Source organism: Pongo pygmaeus, chromosome 13 (assembly GCF_028885625.2).
Source record: "Pongo pygmaeus isolate AG05252 chromosome 13, NHGRI_mPonPyg2-v2.0_pri, whole genome shotgun sequence".
NCBI classification, from domain to species: domain Eukaryota; kingdom Metazoa; phylum Chordata; class Mammalia; order Primates; family Hominidae; genus Pongo; species Pongo pygmaeus.
This window is the reverse complement of record NC_072386.2, coordinates 122,965,070-122,984,387: the sequence shown is the minus strand read 5'-3', so window position 1 is coordinate 122,984,387 and position 19,318 is coordinate 122,965,070. Positions and strand designations below refer to the sequence as shown.

The 19,318-nt window shown below is 41.3% G+C and overlaps 1 protein-coding gene across 15 annotated transcripts in view; it reads left to right on the top strand.

The window, feature by feature from the left end:
• The window catches only part of SETX (senataxin), a 96,307-nt gene extending 77,506 nt beyond the window's left edge, over positions 1 to 18,801 (top strand). For 9 of the 15 annotated variants that reach the window (XM_054502278.2, XM_063649982.1, XM_063649978.1 and 6 more), the window contains 8 exons: positions 1,969 to 2,156; positions 3,063 to 3,155; positions 4,863 to 5,027; positions 8,505 to 8,603; positions 9,753 to 9,791; positions 10,321 to 10,408; positions 10,534 to 10,620; positions 15,042 to 18,801. In XM_054502278.2, coding sequence (XP_054358253.1) covers positions 1,969 to 2,156; positions 3,063 to 3,155; positions 4,863 to 5,027; positions 8,505 to 8,603; positions 9,753 to 9,791; positions 10,321 to 10,408; positions 10,534 to 10,620; positions 15,042 to 15,788 — 1,506 coding nt within the window. In that variant the 3' untranslated portion in view covers positions 15,789 to 18,801. The remainder of the gene's footprint in view (positions 1 to 1,968; positions 2,157 to 3,062; positions 3,156 to 4,862; positions 5,028 to 8,504; positions 8,604 to 9,752; positions 9,792 to 10,320; positions 10,409 to 10,533; positions 10,621 to 15,041) is intronic. The other 6 variants (XM_054502282.2, XM_054502281.2, XM_063649988.1 and 3 more) reach the window with 3 other exon arrangements.
• The last annotated feature ends 517 nt before the right edge of the window (positions 18,802 to 19,318 follow it).

The following is a 19,318-nucleotide window of genomic DNA, read 5'->3' as shown; positions in this document are numbered from 1 at the left end:
GAAAATAATTACAAAGTTCATTTCCGTAAGGTGCCTTTTTTGACCACCTATTTCTAGTGATAATTACAGTGAAAGTGAGTATTTTTAACAGATATTGCTGGGCATTTGTGTGTTTATTAATCTTTTTCAGTATGTATATATTGAGTGCCAACATAATTCAGGCACTGTTTAGGTGCTGGGGTTATGACAGTGAAGAAAACAGACAAAATCCCTACCCTTATGGTGTTTGTATTCTAGGGGATCACAGTGAGTCAGTTACTAAAAAGTGGTATATGATTTGTATACATGTATATATTTATGTGTATATGTACGTGGGTTTGGTTTTGTTTAAAGGTGGCAAAATCATTCTGTGCAGAATTGTTTTTTTTTTTTTTTCAATCAGTAAATCAGGGACATCCTCCCATGTCAGAATATATATTAATAAATCTGTGTCATTTGTAGAATGGACTAAGGTTTTGTCTGGAGGTAGATGCGTTACCTTACATAACTTCCTTTTCTGTTTCCCCAAAGAAAAGATTAAAAATTAGGTTTTGTGAGCTAACACAGATAAACTTTTGAGGATTTAGGCAAAATTGGCATATGTCTATTAATAATTATTTTATGCTTACACAAACCTGTTTAAAATCACACATATAAATAGGTTAAGAAGTAATGCCTTTCTTCCACTCCCATAGTTTGTGAAACAAGTTTATTCAGGCTTTGCACGTCTTCAGTGCCAGTATCTTTCACGTCACTCATGAAGATTCCATCATCTTAGTGAAGTTTTCAGCACATTTTTACTTCAGGGTTATTTAAGATAAAGTACGTTTTGAAACCTTTTTATTTTTTTAAATTATACTTTAAGTTCTAGGGTACATGTTCACAACGTGCAGGTTTGTTACATATGTATACATGTGCCATGTTGGTGTGCTGCACCCATTAACTCGTCATTTACATTAGGTATACCTCCTAATGCTATCCCTCCCCCTCCCCTTTTTGAAACTTTCTGTGATGCTGCCATCGGAAAGTATATCCCAAGGCACAACTGTGATAACATCAAGACAGTTTATCCCATTTGTCACTTAGGTCACTGTTTTTCAGATTGCAGAATATAACCCATTATTTGGTTTGTGAAATCCATTTAGCACAGCTTGGGTGTTCCTAATTCAAAAATTTGAAATGCTTCACCATCTGAAACTTCCCAAGTGCTGACTTTATACTTAAAGTTCACACTCAAAGGATATGCTCATTGGAGTATTTTGGATTTTTGGATTAGGGATGGTCAACACATAAGTCGAGTCTGTTTCCTTCACTGGAAATTAAGTCCTGTGAGACTTCATCTTATTCACTCTAGTGGTCTTAGCACTCCAAATTATAGATGCTTAGTACATATTAGATGGATGAATGAAGAATTTTGTCTTCAAAAGGCTTGTTTACAGTGGCATTCAATATGTCTGTCTGTGAGGGTATACCCCCAGAAATAATTGTTAAAATCTATGTTACATTTCCTTTATTACTGGTTTTTTTGGGTGGCGTCTTGTAGCATCAAAATAGCATCAGTTGTCTTTCACAAGATCATATCTCTTTCATTAGCAGTATATGAGTAGAAAAGACCTCCACATATGTTCAAGATTCATGGCATTTTGGCCAGGTGTGGTGGCTCATGCCTGTTATCCCAGCTACTCAGGAGGCCAGAGACGTGAGAATCGCTTGAACCTGGGAGGTGAAGGATGCAGTGAGCTGAAATCGCGCCACTGCACTCCAGCCTGGGCGACAGAGTGAGACTGTGTCTCCAAAAAAAAAAAAAAAGATTCATGGCATTTTGAGGCTCAGAGTCAGAAACACCTTTTTTCTCTGAAGCTGTGGTTGGTAATCTTATGCTGCCTGAACGTTGCCATGTACGTATTAGATCTCAGTAATTGTGTTTATAATAGTGGGAAAGATATAAATGAATTCTTGGAAATTATTGCTTTATTTTGTCCCTCACAGAAAGCACAGGAGTATGGCTACGACCAGTCAATGATGGCTCGCTTCTGCAGACTGCTGGAAGAGAATGTAGAACACAACATGATCAGCAGGCTGCCCATTCTACAGCTCACTGTTCAGTACAGGATGCATCCAGACATATGCCTCTTCCCTTCTAATTATGTTTATAACAGAAACTTAAAAACAAATAGGTGAGTTCCCCTTATTGTTTGTGACCTTATTTTGTTGTAATTTAGCTACTTATGAAGAATAGACATTTTACTGTCGTCTTAGGTCTTGTCATAAAAAGCATAAATCATGAAGGGTTAATAATTTTGTCTTGTTACAATAGCCATCATGTTGAATACAGCAAAGCACATAAAAAAGAAAAGGGGAAAAAGTCACCTATATTTATACTACCCAGAAATAATCACTGGTAACATTTTGGTGTATCCACTTTCAGTCCTTTTTTTTTTTTTTTTTTGAAGACAGGGTCTCATTCTGTCACTCACACAGAATGAGTGCAGTGGCACACAGTCCTGGCTCACTGCAGCTTCAACCTCCCAGGCTCAGTCAATCCACCTGCCTCAGCCTCCTGAGTAGCTGGGACTACACTCAGTCACCACCATGCCTGGCTAATTTTTGTATTTTTCTTTTTGTAGAAACGGGTTTTCGCTATGTTGCCCAGGCTGCTTTCGAACTCCTGAGCTCAAGCAATCCACCCGCCTTGGCCTCCCAAAGTGCTGGGATTATAGGCGAGAGTCACTGCACCTGGCCAAGTTTCAGTCCTTTTACTATGCGTATCTTTTTTTACTTTTTAAATTTTTGAAGGAAAAACATGGGACCATACTTAACATAGTATTCTGTGGCTTACTCTATTATGAGTGTCTTTCCAGTCATACTTGTTATATTTGAATGATATAGATACCTCTCCTAGCACCAGGAAAAAAATAGAATTTGTTTTGTACCTTTCACTAATACACGTCTAGAAAAGAATATTCCTATTATCCCCTTACTTGCCCCAGCCCACATCACCACACAGAAAAAATTGTAGTAATACCAAAATATTTTCTTAAATCTTGACTTTATTCTGAATATTGACTGCTTTTTTTTTACAGACAGACAGAAGCCATTCGATGTTCATCAGACTGGCCATTTCAGCCATACCTTGTGTTTGATGTCGGAGATGGTTCCGAAAGACGGGATAATGAGTATGTTCTCCTCTTGCCTCAGTCTTCTGATAGTCCCAGAATTGTTCCATGATTTGCATTCATATTTGTTAAATACATTTCCTATACACATCTGTCTGCCTAGTGTCAGAGCACAGTCATTTTCACTTAAGTTGATGCTTCTTTTTTCTGTATAATGGGGATAATATTACCTAATGTCATAAGCAAGCGCTTGAGTAGATACTTGTTGAGCTCACAGCAGTGAGGGAAACAGACGTGCGCATTGCAAGATGGTGGTCTCATGGGAAGACAGGCCTTCAGCAGGTCATCACTGCAGTAAGCAGTTCTTCCAGTTGGGTTAAGTACTGTGAAGGCTAAGTATAAATTCAGTTGAATGAAGATGTGAAAGGGAGGAAGGAAGTAGTGACAGAGGTTGGATGGTATTGGGTTGTGAATAAGGGCATGTGTTCAGGTGGTCTGTATATGACAGCAAAGAGGAGTGGTGGTGTTGCTAGAAAGCGGCAATGTCAGAGGAGCTGGGGATTCTTGTGAGAGAGTAGGGGAGGAATGGTCTAGGGGCAGCATTTGTTGGCACAGATACAAGCACCACTCTGTCATGAAGTAGGAGGAAACACAAATCCCACTTCTACATCATGGGATGGCTGCAGAGCAGGTGGCGTCCTCAGGTGAGAATCAGGCATTAGATAAGATACAGAGGTGGAAGTAGGGAACACTCATTGAAGAGGTTACACATACAGAGGAGTGGTTGGCCATGGGATTGTAGTGCTGGAGGGACTGCAGCCTAAAGGTTTTAATGGGGCCTGTTGGAGGAGAGCAAAGGATTGCGAGTTAAGCCCCAGAGCATCATGAGGAAGGAGGGTTATGAGTGGAATGTTGACCAGAGAGGGTTAATCTGGGAGGGGACCAAGGAAAATGAAGATTTCAGGGATGGAAGAGATCGCTAGCTGACTGGGTTGTCCATTTAGTAAGTCTCAAAGTTAGGAGAATGGGTATTTAAGGCTCGTAAAGCAAGGCGGGTAAGGTAGCCTCAGGAATCAAGGGATGGGGCAGTGCATCCCCTGGTCTTGGTGCATTTCGGGTCCGGTATGGTCATGAGGGAGCATGTGTTTTCAGGAGGGGTTGAGAGTGCAGGATATGAGGCTGGTGAGGACTACAAAGAGGACATGAACCTGCTCCAGGGCCCCATGTTGTTCAACTGGGGTCAAGTGGGACACATCCTTCACATTGAGTCTGTGTGGATGGCAGCTGCTCGGTTGTGTGGTGTGTGTTGTATGCAGCCAGTGGTGAGGGACAAGGAAGGTCATACATCTAAAGCATTTTCTCAGTGTTCGGAAGATAGTTAATCCTTAATTCATGTTAGCTATCTCTTATTCACATCTTTGTTCTTATTAATACTGCTGTTCTTACTACTGCTATCCCTGTTTTAACAGATGAAGAAAGTGGCGCCAAACTTCAGTTGATTTCAAACTCTTTTCTCTCTACAACTTCATTTTTCACTGGGCATTTCACATGTATTCATATTTACCATAGTATTTTCACATTTATTCATATATACCATATTAATGGTCATTGTAACAGCCTCTTGGAGTCACTGCTAGCTGAATAAAAGATGAAGCCTATCTGCCTGCCCTTTACTATAATGGGAAACAAACTCAGTGGAACTTAAGTTAGCAATTAGCCTGCTATTAGTTTTGATAACACTGTGTTTTCTTTTTCCATCTTGTTTAGCTCATATATAAATGTTCAAGAAATAAAACTGGTGATGGAAATAATTAAGCTTATTAAAGACAAAAGAAAGGATGTTAGTTTTCGAAACATTGGCATAATAACTCATTACAAGGCCCAGAAGACGATGATTCAGAAGGATTTGGACAAAGAGTTCGATAGAAAAGGGTGAGGTATTTTTATAAGTATTTCCAGTTTTCTTGTTGAATTAGAATGAGAGGATATAGAAGGAAAGAAGAAAAGGGAAACTCTTAAGGAGTGGTCTGTGCAAATTGGTGATATGGCACAAGGAAGCTGGGGTGCTGCTGGCTTTCATAGACTTGTGCTGTCTGACTCCTGGGTAGACAGGGTACTTCCTGGCAGTTGGAATGTCAACATTCTCCTTGGCAGTGGAATTGACTAAGAAACTTGCCAGGTCTTTACCTTTTAGTTCCATGACTTGTTCATCTGAATTCTTGTTCTAGCAAGACTAAAAGTGACATTTCACTTTAAATAAATGATTTAACGCTTGTATTGCCTTTATGTATAGAATGAAGATCGTGTTTTTGTTTCCTTCTTACCTCAGCAGTAAAATTAAAGATTAAATATTGGAGATCCATAACCTTAAAATCATCTTAACTTAGAAGCACACAGACTACCAAAATCGAATCTAGAAAACAATAGAAAATCAGACCTGTAGGCTGGGTGTGGTGGCTCACACCTGTAATCCCAGCACTTTGGGAGGCTGAGGCGGGCAGATCACCTGAGGTCAGGAGGTTGAGACCAGCCTGGGCAACATGGTGAAACCCCATCTCTACTGAAAAATACAAAAATTAGCCAGGCCTGGTGGCACGCTCCCATAGTCCCAGCTACTCGGAAGGCTGAGGTAGGTAAATCGCTTGAACCCAGGAGGTGGAGGCTGCGGTGAGCTGAGATTGCCACACTGCATCACTCCAGCCTGGGTGACAGAGCGAGACTCCATCTCAAAAAAAAAAAAAAAAAAAAAAAAAAAAAAGAAAATCAGACCTATATAACAAATAATGAAACATTTCCCAATAATGAAAAGCCCAGAACCAAGCTAAGCTGGTAAATTCTATCAAATATTAAAAGAAGAATGAACACAGGTCATTCTCACATGCTTCCAATAAATAGAACACTCAAATTCATTTTTTGAAGCCAGTATTATACTGATATCAAAGCCAAGGGAAAGTATCACAAGAAAACTACAGATCCAAATCCCTTATGAATAGATATAAAAATCCTCAACAAAATAGTGACAAACTGAATTCAGCAGTTTATTACAAGGATTTATACATCAAGACCAAGTGGGATTTATCCCAGGAATGCAAGATTGCTTTAACATATGAAAATAAATATGATATACCATATTAGAAGAATGAGGAGACCGATACAATCAGCTCAGTAGATACAAAAAAAAAATTGCACAGAACCCAAAACGCTTTGATGATTTAAAAAAAAAAAACAACCAACAACTAAGAATACAAAGGAACTTTTTTTATTAATAAAAGGCATTTAGAAAAAACTGATAGCTAACATTATACTTCATGGTAAGAATGAAAGCCTTTCCTCTAAGATCAGGAAAGATGTTTGAAACTCTTACTACTTTTTTTCAACATTGTGCTAGAGGTTTTAGCCAGAGCAGTTAAGTAAGGAAAATAAATAAGTAAGCATTTTTATTGGAAAGAAAAAGGTAAAACTCTGTTTTCATAGGTGGCATGACCTTATTTCTAGAAACCCTAACAAAGCCACTCAAAGGCACTATTAGAGATAATAAGCTTAGCAGGATACAAGATTAATATATGAAAGTTGATTATATTTTGATGCAACTAGCAATGAACAATCTGAAAAAGAAGTTGAAACAATTCCATTTACAATAGCATCAAAAAGAATAAAACACTTCGGAATAAATAGAACCAAAGAAGTATAAGACTTGTACGCTGAAAACTGCAAAACGTTGAAAGGAATTAAAGAACACCTAAATAGGCCGGATGCAGTGGCTCATGCCTGTAATCCCAGCACTTTGGGAGGCCCAGGTGAGTGGATCACCTGAGGTCAGGAGTTCAAGACCAGCCTGGCCAACATGGTAAAACCCTGTCTCTACTAATTATACAAAAATCAGCTGGGCATGGTGGCACACTCCTGTAATCCCAACTACTCTGGAGGCTGAGGCAGGAGAATCACTTGAACCCGGGAAGCGGAGGTTGCAGTGAGCTGAGATCACTCCATTGCACTCCAGCCTGGGCAACGAGAACGAAATTCCATTTCAAAAAAAAAAAAAAAAAAACTCACCTAAATAAATGTGAAGACATCCTGTTTTCATGGACTGGAAGACTTAGTGTTGTTTTGTTTTTTGCATTTTTTTGTGTGTTTTTTCATTTTTAGTAGAGACAAGGTCTTGCTAAGTTGCCCAGGCTGTTCTCAAACTCCTGAGTTCACACAGTCTTCCCAAGGTGCTTGGATTACAGACATGAGCTACCATACCCAGCCAAAGACTTAGTATCAGTGTGACCATTTCTGTAAAAAAGGCAGTTGGAATACATCTGTAGATCAATTTGGGGAGTGCTGCCACCTTAACACTAAGTCTTAGTAAATAACTTGTACTATGTGGTACAATGAAATATTAATGAAAAAAGGGATGAAGTTCTGTTACATGCTACAACATGGATGAACTTTGGAAATGTTATGCTAAGGGAACAGTCACAAATAATCACATTTTGTAATTCCATTTATGTGAAACTCACAGTATAAGAAAATCTGTAGAGACAGAAAGTATATTAGTGGTTGCCAGGGAATGGAGAGAGGAGGAAATTCAGGCTAACCTCCCAGAAAATGTTTTTAAAATTTCTTAGCAGCCGAGCATGGTGGTACATGCATCTCCTTGGGAGGCTGAGGCAAGGAGGATTGCTTGAGCCCCAGAAGTTTGAATCCACCCTGGGCAACGCAGTGAGACTCTATCTCTCTCTCTTTTTTTTTTTAAAGTTTCTTAAAAAATAAAGACTGTAAGGCCAGGCATGGTGGCTCACATCTATAATTCTAACATTTTGGGTGGGTGAGGTAGAAGGATTGCTTGAGGCCAGGGGTTTGAGACCAGCCTGAGCAACATAGCAAGACCTCATCTCTATAAAACATGGAAAAATTAGGGTGGTGGTCCATGCTTGTAGTCCTAGCCACTTAGGAGGCTGACATGGGGCTCAGGTGTTCAAGTTACTGTGAGCTATGAATATGCCAGTGCACTCCAGCCTGGACAAGAGTGAGGCTAGACTGTCAAAAACCAAAAAACTAAGCCGGGCGCGGTGGCTCACACCTGTAATCCCAGCACTTTGGGAGGCCAAGGTGGGCGGATCACGAGGTCAGGAGATCGAGACCACAGTGAAACCCCATCTCTACTAAAAATACAAAAAATTAGCCGGGCACGGTGGCAGGCGCCTGTAGTCCCAGCTACTCGGGAGGCTGAGGCAGGAGAATGGCATGAACCCGGGAAGCGGAGCTTGCAGTGAGCTGAGATCACACCACTGCACTCCAGCCTGGGCGACAGAGTGAGACTCCGTCTCAAAAAAAAAAAAAACCAAAAAACTAGTTTATAAATACGTATATTTAATAATTATCTTCCTTTTTCCAGTAAATATGTCTCTCTTTTGTAAATAGACCAGCAGAAGTAGATACAGTGGATGCATTCCAGGGTCGGCAGAAGGATTGTGTTATTGTCACATGTGTCAGAGCAAATAGCGTGCAAGGTTCAATTGGGTGAGTTACTGTCATTGTTGCTCTTTTATACTTTTATACATTGTTGCTTGTTTATAATTCAGGATTAGGTTCATTATCACTGTTAGAGAACACCATTTGCTTTCTTAATTTTCTTTTGTGAAAATCTGTGTAATACTATGAAAGTTTCCCTTTTAAGTTGTGAAACAGACATACTGTGAGATCTTGGTGCAATCTTGGCCCACTGCAACCTCCACCTCCTGGGTTCAAGCGATTCTTCTGCATCAGCCTCCCAAGTAGCTGGGACTACAGGCATGTGCTACCACGCCCAGCTAATTTTTGTATTTTTCTGTAGAGACAGGGTTTCGCCATGTTGCCCAGGCTGGTCTCAAACTCCTGAGCTCAAGTGCTCCACCTGCTTTGGCCTCCCAAAATGCTGGGATTATAGGTGTGAGTCACCGCGCCCGGCCTTGGTGTCTTTTATATTAACCCATTTCATAGTGTGAATCTGTTCTTTTATTTAATAAGATTCAAATAAATAATTAGATTATACTTTGCAGAGGCATGTTACTCCCCATGGTATGTGTCAAAGTGTCATTGTTTTCTGTGTTTTCCTGCTTTGGCTAAGTTTGTTCACCTTAACTACTGTCAGTTTATTTAAGATGCTAAGGACACCTGTATGAGTGACAGAAAATACCCCAAGCCCAAGACTCTTACATGATTATTTGTTTCTTGTCATGAGAAGCAGACAGAATTTACAGGTTATAAATTAGTTTGTTTTCAAATAAAATCGTAATTAAAGTAATCTTTGCCCCTCCTTGGGATGGGCTGCATATACAGAGACCAGTTATATCTCAGGGTCAGTTTATAAATAGTCCTTTCTTTCCCAGCTAATTTGAAATTTCACGTTTATCATACATCAATTCTGTTTCTGAGCCCTTTTTCTGATCTATTAAAATATCTGGTGTTCATGTATTTCTACACTAGTTCTACAATATCTTAACAATCTAGATATATTTAAATGTAAGAATAAAGTGATTGGGCTGGTACCACATTTTTAGGATTTTTCAAGGCTTCAAGATTGCACTGTTAAAATTTCCAATTATCTCATCCAGGTAAAAATAGGAAATTGATAGATACATCACTTTGAAGGAAGCCTCGAGGTTTTGGTTTGTTTCCTGTTTTTAATAGGAATTCTTCTGTGCCCGGTACCCTGTATTGGGACGGAGAGTAAGAAAGCACTGTGACTTCTAGAGGAGTGGAGGAATCCTGGAAAAGCTGCCTGCAGTCCACCTGTGTCTCACATGGGCATGCTGAGTCATTCTAGAGTCCACCTGTGTCTCACACGGGCATGCTGAGTCATTCTAGAGTCCACCTGTGTCTCACATGGGCACGCTGAGTCATTCTAGAGTCCACCTGTGTCTCACATGAGGATGCTGAGTCATTCTAGAGTCCACCTGTGTCTCACATGGGCATGCTGAGTCTGGAGTCCACCTGTGTCTCACACGGGCATGCTGAGTCATTCTAGAGTCTACCTGTGTCTCCCATGGGCATGCTGAGTCATTCTAGAGTCCACCTGTCTCTCACATGAGGATGCTGAGTCATTCTAGAGTCCACCTGTGTCTCGGGCTCACTGAGTCATTCTAGATTCCACCTCTGTCAGACATGGGCACGTTGAGTCATTCTAGAGTCCACCTGTGTCTCACATGGGCAGGTTAAGTCATTCTAGACAAAGAAGGAACTCTTTTTTATTGCCTAGATTCCTGGCAAGTTTGCAGAGATTGAATGTCACCATCACACGAGCCAAGTACAGCCTCTTCATCCTCGGACATTTGAGGACCCTGATGGTAGGTACCAGAGAGCTCAGAAGTTTACCCATTGTTACTGTTGTTGGATTGAGTTTTTGTTCTTACTTTCCATCAAAGTGTAAATGATTTCTGGATTACAAAATAATGGTTGTTATGTTTTCCAGCAACTTCTTCCTAGGAGCTTTTGTGTACACGTGAACCATTCGCCTTTTTTCAGCCCAGAACCCAAGTATCTACACTGGGCTCTCAAGGTGACCATTTTAAAACAAATTATCCACATCATAGGATTATTGTTAAGAAGGTATATTAAACCCACAAATGTTAAGTGCCATAGCAATTGCTTGGCACTTAGTAAACACTCAGTAAATGTGGTTGTTATTGGCCCAGCTTAATGCCAGAGAGAGTTTGCAGGCGTGTGCTCTGCTCTGCTTTTCGGCTGGCACTGGGAGCTGTGCTGCTCACTCTGTTTCTCCAACACTTAGCGCCTCCGGCATTCTTCTGCCAGGACAGGCGCCCCTCTGGAAGAGGTGTACGAGTTTCCAACTTCAGTAGACAAATGGTACAGCTTAATTCACTGATACCACAGCTAGATGTAACACATATTTGCTGTTTGTCTCATTAGGGGTAATAACTTTGTAGTTTTCGTCATTTCTCTTTTTTATGGAGTCATTGATTTCATCTAAGAGCCAACTTGGTGGCTGTTTCCCCTCGTTTTAGTTCCTGCCACCAGGTGGCGCTCAGATACACCTTCTTTCTCATTTCACTCCTCTACCACCTCCAGCCTTTGTCGTTTGTGTGCTTACTCTGAAGGAAGTTTTAAAAGCTGTGTACCGTTTATTTTTATGTACCTCCTATTTTTAAGTTGATAGAAAAAATCTTTGTAAGTTTGAATATTACTGAAGATTATGCTTCTGATGTATTATCAATATTGACATTTTAAAATACAGCAATTAAAATTATTACATCATTCTTAAATATATCCAGTGGAATAGAAAGCAATATTATTTTATTTTTTCCTCTCTTTGAAATTGTACTTCCATTCCTACTTGTTTAGGATAAGATTCACTGGGGTAATCTCTTTTTAGAATTAAAAGCCTTTAAATTAATCTCACTGATCTACACCTCTCTCTCAAAAATTTCTGTATAACTTGAAAGTTTAAAAAGTTGTTTTCCCCTGGCTGGAGTGCAGTGGTACAATCACAGCTCACTGCAGCCTCCGCCTCCTGGATTTAAGCTGTTCTCCCACCTCAGCCTCCTGAGTAGCTGAGACTATAGGTGCATGTACCACCACACCCAGCTAATTTTTGTACTTTTAGTAGAGAAAGGGTCTTACCATGTTGTCCAAGCTGGTCTCAAACTCCTGGGCTCAAGTCATCCCACCTCGGCCTAAAAAGTTGATTTTTATCACTATTTGGGGAACCCATGTGAAGGGTGCATGCAACCTCTCAGTACTTTCTTTGCAACTTCCTGTAAATCTATAGTTATGTCAAAATATAGGTTTGAATTTTTAAAAATTGCTTTTCCTGTGACCATAAGGATCTGAGTGTTAAAACGTGATCTCTTATCAGTTGAATAGCCTGTTAACACTTATTTGTACGGTTGAGCAAAACAAGACAAATATATTTAATATCACAGATTTTGATCATGTTTAAACCTGAAAAGTAAATGAAATGTTACTAAAGATACATCTTTTAGTGATGCCTTGATTAAAGGAGACTTCATGGGCACTACTGTTTTTCATCCTCCCTTAATTTGGCACCTCAGGGTGTTGACGTGTCTTGGCAGTGCACTCTGGATGGATGAGGCCCATTGTGATTGTGAAGGGTGGGGTGCAGGAGGCAGGGCAGCCCAAGGAGGACATGGGAAGCTGGGGTTTGGGAGGTTTTTCCGTAACCCTTTTTCACATTCTGTTTAGACAGTGTTTGGGAGCCCCTGGGTCACATTTCCACAACTGTGCAGACCACTGACCTCCAGCTAATGGCACTGACATTGTCTTCACTCTAGGAAGGCAGTGCTACAAAAAGAGACAGATGAGAATCTGAAACTTCCCGATGTGTCAGCTGGGCTTTCTAACTTTTTTTGTCCTTGGGCTTTTTCTTTGTTGTTTTGGGGATTCGTTTGCTTTTGTTTTTAATTTTTTAGCCTAGTTCCCCTTATGGAAATGGGATCAATCATTAAAGCGTTTGATTTCCTCTGAGAAACCAAGGCTAATAGTGCCTGCTCAGAACTGTTTTTGTGATCTTAGGAATGGATTAAACACCAAGTTTAGGTGTAGTAAACTTAGCAAAAATAGCAAGGCCATCTGCTTCACATATGTGTTTGAGCCACAGGCTAAGGATCTCTAGAGATCTGAGTGAGAAAGAGAACTGAGCCCCAGAGCCTGGCGCTCCCTCCACAGACCTGTCTTCAATATGCCAGCCACCGGGCCAAGCATTTTATTCTGGTCACATGACTTTCTCCAAACCTTGAAAAACTACTGTGAAGTCAGCTTATTACCATAGTTTATCAAATTCAAGAAACCATTCATTATAATATGCTCCACTATTTTATGTACCATTATTAGACTATGATGACACAGTGCCTTATTTTCACTTAGAACTTTCATATTTATTGAAAGGACTCTCTTAAGACTTTAGACAGATTTTTACCATATTCTTATCCATACATAGAAAATACAAGTAAAATAATAGGTTAAGATATTCCTAAAAATATTTCACTTTCAGAATCTAGCACGAATGAATCACTTCCCAATCCATAGTCATCAGTGTTGTCATTCATCCCCAGTGCAATAATAAGGTCGGCAATTTAGCATTTGCTAAGAGTTTCACCATTGTCTCCAGGATTTTCTTAGAACCCTTTATCTCCAGTGTATAAGGTTTTTTTGGGGTTTTTTTTTTTTTTTTTTGAGACAGAGCCTCACCTTGTTGCCCAGGCTGGAGTGCAGTGGCATGATCTCAGCTCACTGCGACCTCCGCCTCCTGGGTTCAGGCGATTCTAGTGCCTCAGCCTCTCAAGTACCTGGGATTACAGGTGTGCACCACCACACTTGGCTAATTTTTGTATTTTTAGTAGAGACGGAGTTTCACCATGTTGCCCAGGCTCGTCTCGAACCTCTGACCTCAGGTGATCTGCCCACCTCGGCCTCCCAAAGTGTTAGGATTACAGGCGTGAGCCACTGCACCCGGCCCAGTGCATAAGTTTTAATGCTGATGTTATCTTGTCTTATCAGAAAATGTCTGTAGAAGGTTTTCAGGCAAGATTTTTAAATGGTTTATTGACTAAAAGTCAATAAATCTCCAAGGATAGGTACATGGCCAAGAGGCTCCCCAAGGTCAGAAATGCTAAAATGTGAAAGCAACGTGCACTTTAGAATCCATTAAATAAAATGTTACTCCTATTTTACAGATGAGGGAACAGGCTCAGAGAGGTCAAATGACTTGACCAAGGTCACACAGCAAGTAAATACTGTGCAGCCTCACTGCTTCCCTAACATACCTTTATGAATAGTACAGGAGCCCCCATGAGAGGGTAGCTATCCTTTTTCTTCTTTTCTTTCTTCTTTCTGAAGAGACCCAAGTTCTAGTGGTTGTAAAGCAGCAGCCTCCTCTGAAGAAACTGTCGGGAAGAGAGGAGAGATGCATGTGTTTGGCGACTTTCCCGAGATGGGATTTAATATCTTAAGCTCCTGTAGGAAACAGGCAGAAAGTGAGATGATATCTTGAGATCTCAGTGGATGAAGATGTTTTAGCCATTTGGGGTTTGGGAGGCCTTTGGAAATCCAGTGGAAGCCATGGGCCTTTTTCTAGAATAGTCACATGTACTCAGAAGTTTGCTTTCTGAAACCAGACCTTCCTGTTTCAGAATGTTAGCCCTGCCAAGAGGTGTAGGCAGTACTCTAGATCACCAATGTCCGAAGGACCTTTCTGTGATAATGGAAATGTTTTGTGTCTGCACTGCTCAGTACAATAGCCGTTAGTCACATGTGACCGCTGTGTACTTGAAATGTGGCTGATGCAATTTAGGAACAGAATTTTTTATTTTGTTTTATTTTAATTTATTGAAATATAAATAGCAACATGATGCTCCTAGTGACTAGTGCAGACCTGCATTGCAGTTGAATGCACTGATAAAAATGGTTGAAGTTCGGCCAGGCATGGTGGCTTACGCCTGTAATCCCAGCACTTTGGGAGCTGAGGCGGGCGGATCATGAGGTCAGGAGATCGAGACCATCCTGGCTAACACGATGAAACCCCGTCTCTACTAAAAATACAAAAAATTAGCTGGGTGTGGTGGCAGGCACCTGTAGTCCCAGCTATTCGGGAGGCTGAGGCAGGAGAATGGCGTGAACCCGGGAGATGGGGGTTGCAGCGAGCCAAGATCACACCACTGCACTCCAGCCTGGCGACAGAGTGAGTCTCTGTCTCAAAAAAAAAAAAAGTTGAGGTTCTCCATTTTAGGTTGTGACCAGGTCTTATTTTTTAGGAATGGGACTTTATCATTTTGTATTTGAATTTATTTTTTCCTTTCATCCTTGTCTGACGAGTAATGAATCTTGAGAATATGTTCATACAATAATATATATTATTTGTTCAGAAATGAAAGCTGGAACTCTATGCTTCCCAAGCAGTGTTTCTTTGGGGTATAATTATTTCTCCCTTCTCATTGTTTCAAGGAAAACCAGCATTGGAATCAGCTGATTCAGGATGCTCAGAAGCGTGGTGCCATTATTAAGACCTGTGACAAAAACTATAGACATGATGCAGTGAAGATTCTGAAACTCAAGCCTGTGCTACAGAGAAGTCTCACTCACCCTCCTACCATAGCCCCAGAGGTGTCCAGACCCCAGGGTGGTTTGCCCAGCAGCAAGCTAGACAGTGGATTTGCCAAGACATCTGTTGCTGCTTCTCTATACCACACACCCTCTGACTCCAAGGAAACTACTCTTACTGTTACTTCAAAGGACCCTGAAAGACCTCCTGTTCATGACCAACTTCGGGACCCACGACTGCTGAAGAGGATGGGCATTGAGGTCAAAGGAGGAATATTCCTATGGGATCCACAACCCTCGAGCCCCCAGCATCCTGGAGCAACACCTCCTACAGGGGAGTCGGGCTTCCCTGTCGTTCACCAGGACCTGAGCCATGTACAGCAGCCCGCTGCTGTAGTGGCTGCTCTGAGCAGCCACAAACCTCCCGTGCAGGGTGAACCTCCAGCTGCCAGTCCCGAGGCTTCCACGTGTCAGAGCAAATGTGATGACCCGGAAGAGGAGCTCTGTCACAGGAGAGAGGCCAGGGCTTTCAGTGAAGGGGAGCAGGAGAAGTGTGGTTCTGAGACCCATCACACCAGGAGGAACTCTAGGTGGGACAAGAGGAGACTGGAGCAGGAGGACAACAGTTCCAAGAAAAGAAAGCTTTTATAGGAAAGCCCAGTGACATGGGCCAGCAGCGACAGCATATTGTAAACTGAAGATGACCAGCTCGTGGGACCATCTAGATAAGCTTATTTGTTTTTTGTAAGGAGTTTGTGTGCTGTTGGAAAACATGGAAAATGCATCGTTAACACCTGAGCCTCTGGTCATCTTCAGTATTTTCTGTCATTTGCAAAAGCTTTCAGAGGGCATTGCGTATCAGTAATAATGTCCTTGAAGTCAGAGACTGGAAATGTTGATCTCTTAGTCTTCTATAGACAAGGAGGTCAGACTGGAGTGAATGTTGTAAAAGTTGAAATGTATATTTGTATAGCAAATAACAAAATTCTTTTAAAATTTAATCTAGTAGACCGCTTTTCTTTCCCCCTGTTTAAAATGTTAATCATTTTTCAACAGAACAAACTTTATATTAAAAAAAAAAAGATGGAAGGAGGGCAGGTCCTTTCAACCATTGTTAGGGCAAGACAGATTTATTTAACAGCCTAGCTTGGAATAAGCTGAGTTAGTGCTGGTGGGTCAGGTGTCTCTAGCTCTATTAAAAAAAAAAAAAAAGCAAAAAACCCCCCAAAAACCTGGAGTCTCCTAGGGGACACTTTGGGCAGCACGGTTATGTTAGGTGAAGTCTTGCTGACATGGTGCGTTTTTAGATACAGTGCATTGGCCCAGGGTATTATATTCTGTGATGAGTTCATTTACCTGTTTTAGTATGCACATAGTTCCCTAGCTAAAATTCCTAATCTTCTTGAAAGAGAAGAATATGGAGTGAAAGAATAATTCTTGAGCTATCATTCAAATGCTCCCAGCATATTGTGAGCTTTGTGTGACTGGTGAGGTACAGACGTGGTTGTCAAATGCTAGATTAGCGCTGGGTCAGCTGTGGAAGAATCGCCTCATCTTACAGATTGTCAGACAGATCTAACTAGTTTTCCAGAAAGCCTGGGAGTGAGAGTGTGTGTGTGTGTGTGTGTGTGTGTGTGTGTGTGTGTCTCTCTGCAACATTTCCCAAGGGAGAGAGAGTGTGTGTGTGTGTGTGTGTGTGTGTGTGTGTGTGTGTGTGTGCGTGCGTGCAACATTTCCCAAGGGAGAGTGTGTGTGTGTGTGTGTGTGTGTGTGTGTGTGTGTGTGTGTGTGTGTGTGTGTGTGTGTCTCTCTCTGCAACATTTCCCAAGGGATTATGATCAGGCAGCTTGGGAACCTCTGGGGAAGGCCAAATAGAATATTTTGGGCAGGAAAGAAGCACCCGGTTTAAAAGGAAGCGTAACCAGAGGAGTTCAGAACTGGGAAGAGAGTGGTAGACTTCCTGTGATCTTCAGAAATCATCTACCTGGTAAAAATATCTGCTGTTTAGAATATCTGGTAGGTGTTGCCAGCTACTATTAGAGGTGATAGTGCTTTTGTGGGGGGAAAATTGGCCATGGTGAATGGAGATCAAGGAAGCTCGGGACAAGGGAGGGGTGGGCTGCCTGATTTTGTCCAGTTTTTCAAATATCCACACAGTGAATTGGAGTATCCTAAACATGACAATGTACAGTTGACAGTTGTAAAAACTAGGGGTCTGTAGTGAATGCTATGCAGCCCCTTATCTCATTTGGGGGTAGGAAAATAGCTGAAGATTCATGTGCATTATTTGACATTTCCTTTGTCATCTGCTTTTTAAGCAAAAAAGGGTTTTGTGTTAGAAATTCTACTTGAGCAGATTATAAAGAGCTTTAAAAAACAACTTTTGGTTGCCAAAAGTTTGAGCATTTGATTTCATTACCTGTGTCTCTCTCACTGGTGTCCGGACATCTGACTAATGTCAACTGAACACTCCTGAAACCCAGGGAGCAGGTGACTTCCTAGAGCGCTTTGTCCCCAGAGTCAGCCGCTGCTTCCTGTGCGGGGGTGGAGAGTTTGTCTTTGGCCATGCAGTGTGCGACAGTTCAGGACGGGTAGGGACGGGCCCCACTCTGTCTGGGTCAAGGGCTCTATCAGCCTCTTCCATGTGCCTTTGGGAAGAAATCTCGTTACTTTAAGTTTGCTTCTCTGTTATCTTGATGAAGTGCCCATTTTAGCAGACACTTGTAGTGGTGACCACTTAGGGAATGTACAAACTCCTAAGCTTCTAAAGGGAGGCATGGCAGAAACAGTTGGGGTCAGGATGTCTCCCACGCTGTTCATGTTAATACTATTAACACATGATTTGAGAAATAAGTTTTCTCTAAAATGCATATTTTGCTGCCACACACTGAACAATATTATTTCCAGTGAAGTTTGATGCCTGTTCTTAACGTTGTGTTCACCTGTTGGTTCACCTCTCAGCAGATCTGATTCTGCAAGAATGAGTGGTAGAACTACATCATCCTTTCTAACAGACGAGCCTGTGTCCTGTGACGGCCTTTCACAGCGGAATGCAGTTGTACCTCACGTTACTTTTGAAACTTCACTCGTTCCAGTTGGTACAAGTATTTGCCAAAGCCATTTCTTACATTCACCGTGGCCCCTCCTGATGTGGCTGTCAGTGTAGCGTTGTTGAACAGGGCTGTTCTTTTTACAAGGTGTAAAGTGTGGCTCTTTGCTTCGTCTTTGCCATGGCATTAAAAGAAAGTTCCCTGTCTTCTTTCAATATTAGTTATTTCAAGTGAATATGTGCTACTTAACTTGCTTTGTTTCTTTGTGTATAATTTGCCTTGGATTTATTGTGCACAGTTTGTTGAGTTGTATGTTTTTGTGAATTATCAGGAGTAAATTTGACAAGTACATGTGAATAACCTCCTGTAAATGAATTTTATAACAAAAATGTACTGAACTATTTTTTAAAGTTGTGCAGATTAGCAATTTTTTGCTATAGCTTTGACTTTTCTATGCTGTGAATTAATAGCTGCGATTTGGCAAACAGTAGCCCTGTTGTCTTTGTTAAACCCTAAATTTTAAGAGGAAATGGCAGAATTAAAAGCAGAAACAAGAAGACGGACATGGATTAGAAGTTATGTATTACGAAGTAAACTACAAGATACTAACATTATTTCGTCTGCCATTTGGTTTGCTTTATGCTGAAATTACTTGGTGGGGATTTGTGCAGTTCAGATATAAAAAGTTTCATTATCCAGCCCGGCCCTCCTTCCTAGCTCCTTTTGGAATCTTGTCTGTACAATAATGAGGTGCATTGACCAGCTGTGCTGTTTAGTTACAGGCTGAAGTTTGGTCCAACAGAAATATGTGCTGATCATTAGGCTGGAATTGGGGTGGAGGTGAGATAGGAGGAACAGATGAACAGTGACCCATGAAAGGAGCTCCCAGAGGGACAGGTAGAATTGCCCTGGCCAGGGGTAATTGCTGATGGTTATAGAAGTGGAACACACTTTATAGAACAATAACTTCAAGAAATGTAGTCAGCTTCCCCACACTTGTGCCTGTTAAAAGGCACTTGACCTCCGCCTCTGTGTCTCATTCTGTACCCAGAAGCGTGTGCACACAGCCCACTTGGCCTGCTTGGCTTGTTCAGTATGCATACACAAATTACCAGGGAGGGTAAAATGGTG